Source organism: Hyla sarda, chromosome 2, assembly GCF_029499605.1.
Source record: "Hyla sarda isolate aHylSar1 chromosome 2, aHylSar1.hap1, whole genome shotgun sequence".
NCBI classification, from domain to species: domain Eukaryota; kingdom Metazoa; phylum Chordata; class Amphibia; order Anura; family Hylidae; genus Hyla; species Hyla sarda.
Window position 1 is genome coordinate 159,532,392 of NC_079190.1, and position 12,158 is coordinate 159,544,549.

The 12,158-nt window shown below is 45.2% G+C and overlaps 1 protein-coding gene across 5 annotated transcripts in view; it reads left to right on the forward strand.

Moving 5' to 3' along the window:
- FARP1 (FERM, ARH/RhoGEF and pleckstrin domain protein 1) overlaps window positions 1-12,158 on the forward strand; it is a 217,819-nt gene that overhangs the window by 196,038 nt on the left and 9,623 nt on the right. For all 5 annotated transcript variants that reach the window (XM_056555628.1, XM_056555629.1, XM_056555627.1 and 2 more), the window contains exons 20-24: window positions 2,934-3,002; window positions 3,555-3,644; window positions 4,409-4,491; window positions 5,403-5,515; window positions 6,584-6,747. In XM_056555628.1, the coding sequence (XP_056411603.1) occupies window positions 2,934-3,002; window positions 3,555-3,644; window positions 4,409-4,491; window positions 5,403-5,515; window positions 6,584-6,747 (519 nt within the window). The remainder of the gene's footprint in view (window positions 1-2,933; window positions 3,003-3,554; window positions 3,645-4,408; window positions 4,492-5,402; window positions 5,516-6,583; window positions 6,748-12,158) is intronic.

Sequence of the window (12,158 nt, forward strand, 5' to 3'; positions counted from 1 at the left end):
CTTTATCTATGTAAATATCCATGCGCTGCTCCTGCTCTGGTATCATTAGCAGAGAGAGGCAGCAGCGCAGGGATGAAGAGTATCAGTATAACCTGGGGCTGGGTGATGTGTATAGTAGCAGCCCAGTGGTGTCACTTTCCCTCCTCCAGTGACCACAGGTCACCAACAGATCACATTACCAGAATTTTTTGGGGGAAAAATGGCACAGTTTTACCACGGTTTTTTGAAATTGCGGTAAAACTGCGCAATTTTTGCCGCAATTTTTCTAAAAATTGTTCTGGTAATGTGACCTGTTGGTGACCTGTGGACACTGGAGGAGGGAAAGTGACCCCACTGAGGCGACAACATGTGAACACACTGCTTGTTTATTTATCATTAACCCCTTAAGGGTACATTCACATGAACAGGATCTGCTGCATATTTTGTGCAGCTGACTTTGCAACCCATTAGCTTCAATAGGTAGCAAAATCAGCTGCAGAAAATATACAGCAGATCCTGTACGTGTGAACATACCACAAGTGCTTATTCACATGGACGGATGCGCAGCGTATTTTAAGGTGCGGATCCACCGGCAATGGACCCTACGGTGCTGCCTCCATCTTTGTCTGCTCATAGTGGCAATCCACCACTACGAGCAGACACACTTCGAGGTGCATGTTCCCAGCTCACATGCGCAGTATACTTGCAAACAGGAGTTTTGCCAAGATGTACAACATATAAAAAGTTTTTGTATCTGACAGTGTCCATTTAAGCTGGCAAGGTTGTTACCTGGTACACTAATAAATTCAGGTTAGCAATAGCTGCTATTAACCTGTTGGTGTATCATTCTCCAAAGTGTGTATTCTCCAATCTTGTTTTAACCCCTGAATATTTGTGAGCTGTAACCTGTGTGTTTTCAATCTATGTGATCAGAAATGCCTTTTTTTTTACTTAAAGGGGTACTCTGCCCCTAGACATCTTATCCCCTGACGACCACCACGCCCCCTCCCATAGACTTGTATTGAAAGGGGTGGGTCGTGACGTCACAAGGGGAGGAGCCGTGACTTAATGATGCTCCGGCCCCTGTATTGCCCGTCATTACGTGCAGAGCGAACTCGCTCTGTGCTGTAATGATAGCGCAGTGCCGCAGCAGGGATCCCAGGGCTCCCCAGCAGCGGGACCACGGCAATCTGACATCTTATCCCCTATCCTTTGGATAGGAGATAAGATGTCTAGGGGAAGAGTACCCCTTTAAGGGAGGACTCCCGAAAGATTGTTGTTTTAAAATACTGTTAGTCCAATAAAATAGGTATTACAAGATTCTGCAACATTCTCTTATTTTGCATCTGCATTTCTGGACTAATATGGCTGCTCCAAATGCAAATCCAAATGCAAAAATATTGCATAGAGCTTAAAATGGGCAACCTTCGGCACTGCAGATGTTTTGGACTGCATCTCCCATTATGCTTTGTCAGCATTTTGGCTGAAAGAGCATCATGGGAGCTGTAGTCAAAAATACATCTGCAGTGCCGAAGGTTGCCTATGCCTGGGTTAGGGTCTGAGTGTTCAACAAGCTAGGAGAAGAGCAAGCTAAGTGCACTCTGTCTCATGTGACAGAGACAAACTTGTCTTTGCCGCCAGCACAGAGAGCAGGGGGAGAATTGCTCCGCCTCACTCTTCTCTTCCCGCTCATTCTAGTGATTGGTCAGGGTCTGAAAGAGGACCTGTGGCCAACCCAGAATAAAATTAGATTGCATTATCAATAAATAGATTGGGGTACCCTGATCACACAACGTGTACAGTTTCTTGATATGCCCTTTTGTTTCAAAGATATATAAACTTTGGCAATTTAGGGAAAAAGTTAGATGGGCGTGAACTTATTTTTAATAACGGGAGTGAATATCAAGTAATAGGATTATACAGTCAGGGGATGTATTAGGTATACACACCCCTCAATGTGCAACATTCACACCCCTGACTGTATAATCTCACCCATCACCTGATATTCACTCCCATTATTAAAATTAAGTTCCCTCCAATCTGACTCATTCCCTAGAGTTTTATACAAATTTTAAGACCTCATCTCACAAAGGGAAGGGCATATCAAGAAACTGTAAGAAGGTGTTGGATCAAGACAGCCTAAGCTATTTCATGACAGTAAAACCAAATTTTTGAGGGGACTGGCCACATATACACTGTAAAGGGGTACTCCCGTGGAAAACTTTTTTTATTTTTATTTGTATTTTATTTTTTTAAATCAACTGGTGCCAGAAAGTTAAACAGATTTGTAAATCACTTCTATAAAAAAATCTTAATCCTTCCAGTACTTTTTAGGGGTTGTATACTAAGGAGAAATCCAAAAAAGAAATGCATTTCCTCTGATGTCATGACCACAGTGCTCTCTGCTGACCTCTGCTGTCCATTGTAGGAACTATCCAGAGCAGCATATGTTTGCTATGGTGATTTTCTCCTGCTCTGGACAGTTCCTAAAATGGACAGCAGAGAGCACTGTGGTCATGGCATCACAGGAAATGCATTTCTTTTTTGGATTTCTCTTTAGTATACAGCGCCTAAAAGGTACTGGAAGGATTAAGATTTTTTTTTTATAGAAGTGATTTACAAATCTGTTTAACTTTCTGGCACCAGTTGATTAAAAAAAGAAGAAAAATAAATTCCACGGGAGTACCCCTTTAAGCCTCCTTGGATTATTCTTGGCAGATACCACCATTATTATTATTAAGCAATCTAATCTGTACAGAGGCAAAGAGTGATGAGTGTCCTGTTTGTGGTGTAATAAATTAACTACGGTAGATTTTAACATCTGACAGATTTGCGTGGCAGTGACATCCCCTTGTACGTTTAGCCAAACCTCTACATTGCTCAAACTATTATGTTATATACAATATACCTGTTGAATAATGAACTATTTGACTTCTTTTTATATTTGATTCTAGGAGTTTATCAGGCTTGGAAGTTTAAGCAAGTTGTCAGGGAAGGGCTTACAGCAACGTATGTTCTTTCTGGTAAGTTTACATATTGTGAAGAAAAGTTATGATTATTCTATTGGGATTGCATATCTTATCCTGAAATGTAAATGCATAATCTATATTCTGGAAAGTTAATAGTTGCTATTAGAATTCTTAGCATTGTGTATTATACTTTTTTAGGTCAATGAAAAAACAGAGGTGCAAACTTGGTGGAGGACTGAAATCTTTAGACCACTTCATGGTATAGAGCAGGGTTTCCCAACCATGCTGCCTCCAGCTGCTGCAAAACTACAACTCCCAGCATGCCCGGGCAGCCAAAGGCGGCTCGGGCATGCCGGGAGTTGTAGTTTTGCAACAGCTGGAGGTACCCTAGTTGGCAAACACTGCTCTAAAACCATTAAACTCTGCAGATAAAAATAAACCTATGAATTTCTTTTTACATAGCATTTTGATGGTAAACATATGCTGAAAGGCCAGATACAACTAAAGCCCGGATTTTCTCATTTACGTTCTTTTGCAATAAGCTGTTTGTAAAAATAATAAAAAATAAATAATAATAATCTATGGATCCCTTCTACTTCCTTGCAGTTTAATGATGCGTTATTGTACACAAGCAGGGGACTGACATCATCAAATCAATTTAAAATACACGGACAGTTGCCCCTTTTCAACATGACGGTAAGGAACCCTCTGCATTAAAGAGTACCCATCATGATCTTGTTAAATTTTATGATCTTCTCTGTTCACTGCCCCCATCATGATAAACCACCCCCTGCCTTTACTTTTCATTATTTTTTAGTTCTCTACCTTGATATTGCTCTGTATTTTCTGCTCAGTCTCAGTCAGGTTCACAGACTGGGAAGGGGCGTTACCCAGCAGGCGTGACATCATCTGAAGCCATACAGGGGAGAACTTCCTCCCTCACTCTGCTACACACAGTCCAGAGCAGCTCAGTGGGAGATAGAACTATGACTGGCTAAGGCTGCATTCCCCCCCCCCCCCCCCCCCCCCCCCATCCCCCACTTCCTCAGCGCTCCAGACTGTATTTCCTGATTTTGGACTTCTGCCAGGACAGCAGGAGTCCAAAGTCTGTGCAAGAGATGGGGAAAATGTGCTCTGGACAAGTAGAAAGACACCTAGTTGCAGTTTTTTTTTAAACACAAATAAAGCAAGGAAGACTTCATTTTTTTAAAAACAAAGTACAATTAGAAAGATTTTTTATTTACCATAAGGAGTGCAATAGCAAAAATTAGTTTTAATGACAGTGCCCATTTAAAGCAACAGTACACTGAAACATCTCTACAGAGGATTTGACAAAGCAGTGTACTATATAGATAATTGCTCTTTAAAATCCTTTTTTTTATAGAACTCCGTAGCTTTGTCATCTGGAAGTCACTCATTTATTCACGTAATTTATTCATGTCGTATTTTATTTCCTGCAGGTAGAAGAAAGTGATGATGAGTGGGGGGTACCACACTGCCTTACCTTAAGAAGTCAGAACCAAGCCATAGTTGTTGCAGCAAGGTATGCCCTTTTTGTTTTTAAAAGGCCAAAATACTGAACATATGTAGATCTACAAACAATATCCAATTGATTTTATTTTCCAGTGTGTTTTCAGCTTGTTAAAAAAAAGAGTAGCCACATTTATTCTTCATCAGTATTACATGTATGTCACACCTTCCACCTAAATTAGTGCAGCCCTATTAAGCACTCCTACATGTGAAATACACTTCAAACATGAGCTTTAAAGGAAAACTGTCACCTTGATCACCCAGACTGAACCCAATACCCTGGGTTATAGTGTGGGTGACCAGGAATCCAACGAGGGGTCACTTATTATAATCAGTGCTGTGGTTCCCGAAATATTGGCTGGCGAAGTTTCTACCGATAGAGCGCAGCGCTCTCGTGACATGCGACTCACGTCATTAGGATGTGGAGTTGCAGAATATGAATATGCTAACTAAGGGGACAGCTGAGTGAGAAGACAGTAGCAGGGGCGGCCAGCCAGCGAGGCCCCGCCTCCTGCACGCAAAATGGGAACTTCGCCAGCCAATATTTCGAAAACCACAGCACCGATTATAGTAAGTGACCCCTCTTTGGATTCCTGGTCACCCAGTGTATAGGGTTTAGTGCGGGTGATCAGGGTGACAGTTTTTCTTTCAAAATGTTTGCAATGGGGGAAAAAATCCTCTAAAATTCATGTGTAAAACATGCTTTTCTGAAGCGTTGAAATACACGTGTTTTTCTGCTTCTATTTTACACCATGTGAATGCAGCCGAAGACCCCATAATCTATATGCAAGATAGAATGCTCAGTAGAAAAAGCTTCTCTTACTAGGAATAGATTTCTATTATCATTGCTTATGTTTTTTGGTTTGTTTACTACTTTGTTTATTAAATATAATTCTAAACTGTGGTTGAATATTCCTCTCCCAGTTCACAGGCTGAAATTGAAAAATGGAGTGAAGATATTCAGATGGCTATTGGTCTAGCAGAAAAAAGTGGTGGTCCTGTCCCTGAGCTTATGGCTGGTAGCCCTCCTGATGGCAGTAAGTAACCAGTTCATAGACCTGAATAGATTGATGGTATCAGGGCTCATTCCCATGTATCCCAAAAATTTCCCTCCATTATGGTAGAAAATACTGCTTCCATTGTTGAGTGGGGTTCTTTCTGGCATTTGGCGTTTAAGTCTGGAATTTGAAAAGAAAAATGCTGCCTGCTTTATTTTTCTCTCCAGCTCTGAAGTTTACATTAGAAAAATGGTAAAAAAGCCAGGTTAAAATGAATGCATTTGTGTATGTAAAACTGGTTCCGATGTTCCAGATATGGTGGACTTTAAAAAAAAAAAAAAAAAAATGTATGTGTCCAAAAGTTTTGAATAGTTGGGGTCTGATCGGTGGTGAGACCCCCACCGATCAGAAGAACAAGAAGGGATAAGCACAAGGTTGCACACTTTACTTCCCAGCTATCAGCGATCTTTGACTCGCTACTCTATTATACGTCTGTGTCAACTGTGGGCTTGCCCCCTCTCATTCTCCCGATCATTGTCAGCACTGAGACCCTGACAAATCAAAAGATGTCTGAACGCGGGGGTCCAGACGCTGGGGACCCCCGCAATATAGCATGCAGCACCCACTGTATCTGCTTCCGGAAGCTCTGGAGGTGTTGGCTCCCGACCACGGGGATGGAAGATTGTGACTCCCGACTCCGCCCCCGTGTGACATCATGCCCCTTCCCCCTAAATGCAAGTCTATGGGAGGGGGTGTGATGGATGCCACGCCCCCTCCCATAGACTTGCATTGAGGGGGTGGGGGCCTGACATCACATGGGGGCGGAGTCGTGATGTCACGATCTTCTGTCCCAGTGCTCGGGAGCCAGAACCTCCAGAGCTTCCAGAAGCAGGTACGGTGGGTGCTGCATGCTATATTGTTGGGGTCCCCAGCGGCAGGACCCCCACGATCAGACCTCTTTATCCCCTATCCTTTGGATAGGGGATAAGATGTCTAGGGGTGGAGCACCCCTTTAAGCAGGTTTACTGATGGGCTCTGCTTAATAGTTGTTGAGGAATTTTCCTTTTATATGTGTAATATATGAAGTGTACACAATGTTTGTTGCAGAATCTCCAGAAGAGGGTCCAGGGGACCAGGAATCGGAAGATGACTTAAGTGCTTCTCGCTCATCTCTAGAAAGACAATCACCGCACCGAGGAAACACAACAGTCCATGTCTGCTGGCACCGCAACACCAGTGTCTCTGTCATTGATTTCAGCATTGCTGTTGAGGTATAGATATATGTATATTCCACCTTCATCCCCTTTTTGTTTTTACAGATTATGATGTCTGACTTCTGTTTTAAGTCTTATGTAATCTGATTTATCACATTCATCACTGAGTCTCTTCCGTTGTGTTTACCTCAGCTTAGCTAATCTTTAAAGGGGAGGAGGAATGGTGGTGTGCGTGCCCTAGAGTATGTAGAAAATGCACATTTTCCAGCAGGTGGCAGCAAATCTTTTTTTTAAATCTATAGTCTGACTTTCTTCACATCAATATTAGTCAATAAAATGTCACTTGATTTGCTTTGGACTTGATATGGAAGGTAATGAAGACAATATAAACATGATTTTAGAGGGTTTTTTTTTTCTTCTTCTACAAAAAATCAGCAAGCAAGAATTAATTATACAAAACATAGTTACCATCCAAATGGTTTTGTCTTCTTTTGAATCACTGATAAGTGCACTTCCTACCTATATGGTACAATACAATAGTCAAGGACCAAGGTCATTTTGGCCTTAATGACCAGGCATTTTTTGCACATCTGACCACTGTCGCTTTAAGCATTAATAACTATGGGATGCTTTTACTTATGAATTTGATTCCGATTTTTTTGTGACCTATTCTTTTTTTTGAACTCGTTTTATTGAAGTTTGAACAAAAGCAATTACAGCAGCTCCACAGAATGGAGACATGTATGACAAAATAAGCACACATATAAGACAAGTAAACAGTACAGCTTAAAGTCATACAGTATCGTCCATCGAGGGTAGCACAATCAGGGGAATCCCAACCTGAGAACAATAAACAGAACTAAAACTAAGAGTGCTGCCTCTAGGTACAGTAATAAAAATCGGGGCCAAGCATAAACCAAACACTCGAAAGAGAAGGTAAACAAGGAAAAGCTACCTACTACCGTTGCCCCATAGAGGAAGGTAAAAAGGGGGAACCAAAGGCCCCAGACGACATGAGGGACGTAAACACAGAGGGCGAGTATCTAGTGAGGGGGGAGTCGCACCAAGTCCCCCACACCTTTTGTAATTTATCAGGGCATTTCCTATGCTTAAAGACTAAGTGTTCATAGGGAAGTATAGTATTAACTAGTTTTCTCCACTGTGGGAGAGAGGGAGGTCGGGGGTCCATCCAGCGGAGAGCCACCGCCTTCCTGGCCAAAAACAACACCTCACGCAAAAATATCCGCATGTGGTGTTGCCAAGATTCTTCAGGGAGTACACCAAATAGACAGATTAGAGGATCCAGGGTGACCGGGATAGAGATCAGAGATGACAGGAAGTCTGTAATACTACGCCAGCATGACTGTAGGAAGGTACATTGCCATATCATATGCCAAAAATGACATCTGGGGCAGGCATCGGAAGGCACCCGTCCCATTCTGAATAGATGAGAGGACAGCATCTCGGACCAATCATCCTCCGTAAGCGAAGGAACGCATGCCTTCCAATAAGCCCCCGCCGAGTCAGTAGCAGCAACAATCCTGGCTCTAGTAAGGTGTGTGTATAGCATGGAAATTAGGCCCTGCGGTCTTTGGGATCGAAGGATTCCAATGAGGGGTACGTAGAGATGGGCGGTCTCTGGGAGGGAAACTGGGCAGTCAGGGCATGTTGAAGTTGTAAATACCTATAGAATGCCTCACGGGGAACCCCAAAGTCAGTCTGGATCTGCGTAAAGGTTTTCAGGACATCCTGCTGGAATAAGTCACCCAACTGCGTCACCCCATGTGCTATCCAGAAGGGGGGATCCAAGGCGTCCGTCAGATGAGGGAGATGAGAGGTGCACCATAGGGGAAGGTCATCTTTAATACCAGTAAAGGAAGTAAGCGTTTGTGCCTGGCGCCATACCTGTGTAAAGGGAGGAGCTTACGTGTTCTAGGTGAAGCGCCCTCTAAGAAGGCCCGCATGGAGGTGAGTCCTAAAAAGGAGGCCAAGTGGAGCTCCGCAGTCGATTGAGAATCAGTAGAGACCCAATGTCGGAGGTACCGCAGCTATAGTAGACAAATAGTATGTCTTAAAATTAGGTAACGCAGTCCCCCCCAAGTCTTTAGGGCGCTGTAAAGTGGTGAGTTTTAGTTTAGACCTACCTGTTCCCCATATAAAGGTTGGGAGTAGGGAGTCAAGGGATTTGAAGAAACTCATCGGGACAGGATTGAAGGAGTGTTCAAGTATATAAAGGAGTTTGGGAAGGATGATCATCTTCACCAGATTAATTCTACCAGGGACAGTCAGAGGTAGGGCACCCCATACACAGAACTTGGTCTTGGCATAGGAGAGCAGGGGTAGGACATTAGTCTGAAGATCTAGGGGGAGTCCCTATATATAACTATCCCCAAGTATTTGAAGTGGGACACAACAGCCAGACCACAAAGAGTGGAGGGGCCAGGTCGCTGCCGGAGAGGCATGTAAGCAGATTTAACCCAATTTATGCGTAGGCCAGGAAAGTCCCCAAAACGGTCAATCACTGAAAAACATGAGGGAGTGTCTCGAGGGGTCGGGGCATAAACAGAACCATTTCATCCGCATACAGACCGAGGCGGTCCTCCTTCCCATCTATATTGATACCAAAGTACAGTGGGTCCTGACGAAGGAGGGTCAGCCTGATTCTGTTTAACCAGGTGTGCTAATAATTTACTGGACTGGGTCAAAATAAAACTGCTTGGAGAAAAACAATTTACGATTATTTTTTTTTCATTAAGGTGGAGCATGTACTGTCTACCAGTGGTAATCCAGGCATGCTTATTAGCCTCAGAAGGATCAGCTACAAATGCAGCCTCCAAGTCAGTACACGTGCGGGCCAACTCCGTCTCTCGAACAGCTGACTCCCGTTTAATATAGGAGATAGTGGATTTTAGACAACCACGAAGATAGGCCTTGAGTGTCTCCCATACTAGGCCAGCTGCGCCCGAGGGCTGGTTATGAAGCAGGAAAGACTGAAGTTGGTCAGGAATTCTATCGTTAGAGCCAATGAGCTGCAGCCAAAAGGGGTGTACTTTCCACCTCCTTACAGAAGTTTCCTGGGACAGTGATATCTCCAACAACAGAGGAGAGTGGTCAGAGAGACCGCGCGCCCCAAAAGACACACAGGTTACCAGAGCATAAAAGGAAGGGTTACAACATGCTAGATCAATACGTGAGAGGGCATTACTACCAATAGAAAAACAGGAGTATTGCAGAAGACGAGGAAATTTGCATCTAAACACATCAAGCCAGCCTACCTCAGACAGAAGAGAGGACAAGGGGGTGGGAACGGATGGCGGAGACAGTGGCGGTGACACATGAAAGCGGTCCATCACGGGGTCTGGAGTTAGGTTATAATCACCCAAGCATACCACTCGGGCGTGGGGAAATCCCGCAGCAAAGGTGACCGCCAAATGTAGCACCTCCAGTGTGGCCGGAGGGGGGTTATAAATATCTAGAAGAACAAAAGGAGTGTTATCAATAAAGGCATGCACAAATACATAGAGACCCAAAGAGTCCACCCGAAATTGATCCACCTCCCACCGTAGCGATCTGTGAACCAACAAGGAGACGCCCCGCGAGTACATGGAATTACATGAGTGCCCCGCCCACTGGATCCACGGCTTATTAAATACCCTCAAATTATCAGGGACCATGTGGGTCTCCTGGAGACATATAACGTGTGGGTTGTAGTGACCGATATGGGAGAAAACCAATGCCCTCTTCTTAACGGAGCCCATCCCTGTAACATTCCAGGACATAAAACATAAATTAGCCATGACTAAAATAGAGTAAAAAGCACATAGGGGCAGAAACAAACATCAGGGGTTTAGTAGAGTCCAGACTATGAAACAGCAAAGCGTCCCGAGCATAGATGAAAAAATAGAAGTTCCAAGACCCGAGGCAGCATGAAACATTAGAACAAAAAACCAAAGATAAACATCCATATGGACAGTCAGATTGGAAACTGAGCACCATCACGGCTCTTGGCCTTACGGGGGAGCACGTGCCGAGTCCATATAAGTTCAGCCCAGTCCAGTCTCACCCGCAGAAACAAACCGGGTGTAGCAAGTGCAAGTAGGGATTGCCCATGCTCTGAGGAAAGAGCCACCGGAAAAAAAGGAATAAAAAAAAAAAAGGGGGAGAGGGCCGGGCAGGGAACAGGAGAGGGAAAAGAGAAGAGAAGGGAGGGGGCGAAAAAGGGGGGAAGAAGATGGGGAAAGGGGGGAAGAAGGGGGGGGAGAGAGGGGGAAGAAAAAAAGAGGGGGAAAAGGGGAGAAGGAAGGGGAGAGGAGGGGGGCAGGGATACTTGGCAGCGGTGCAGGATCAGGAATCCGAAGCAATCAAACAGAGCAGGAACGCCAGGCGTCCTCAACGGCGAGGGGATCCACGCGGTCTCAATCAGTAGCTTCTCCCGGATCAACGAAGAACAGTGTGCGGTCACCATCCACCACATGTAGTCTGGCCGGATAAGCCATGGAGTATGCAATGCCGAAGTCTCGCAGCTTTCTCTTTACTTCCACAAACGTAGCTCAACGACGTTGTAGATCCGCGGAGAAGTCAGGAAATATGGAAACTTTAGCGTTGTCGAAGACCAGGTCAGGAACTTTCCGCGCCAACCGCAGGATCAGGTCTCGATCGTTGCAATTCAGGATGCGGGCCAGCAAAGGCCGCGGAGGGGCTCCAGGAGGGGGTGGTTTAGCAGGGACACGGTGTGCTCTCTCCACGGTGAACGCAATAGAGAAAGGTGCAGCAGGAAAGGAGTCCTTAAGCCACTGTTCCACAAAGGCCCCAGGAGTGAAGCCCTCAGCTCTTTCAGGCATTCCAATAATGCGTATATTATTTCTCCTTAGTCTATTTTCCAAATCATCAGCTTTCTGCCTGCTCAATTCCAGCTGAGAAGTGAGATCCGATAAGGAGGCAGGAACAGGGGCCAGGGTATCTTCAATAGTGGATATGCGTCCCTCAGCATGAGTGACCCTCTCCCTCAGGGCCTGCATGTCCTGCCGCAGCAACCCCACATCTATCTTCACCTCCTCTAACTTGCCAGTGAGGGTAGTCTGGCAGGAGGTTATAGCAGCCAGGAGCTGGGATGAGACCTCCCGCAGTGTGGGTTCCGAAGCCCGGTCACCTACCCCAGAAGCAGCAGGCCTGGGCAAGGGCCCCGGCGAGGACCTGGAGGATGAATGCGCAGCCCGGGCGCCATCTTGGGGCTGTTCACGGGCGAATTCCCTCAGCCGTTCCGCGGGTCGGGTCCACCTTGGCCGGCATCCCCGAGGTATGCGAGCGGGTCCGGACTGAAATTTGGGCCAGGATCAAGGCAGGATAGAGGCTAGCACGGGCGTTGGAGCGGGAGCTACAGCTCTATGCGACCGCTCATGTCCGGCGCTGGCCACGCCCCCTTTTGTGACATTCTACTTTATCATAGTCGTTACTTGCATCATTTCTTG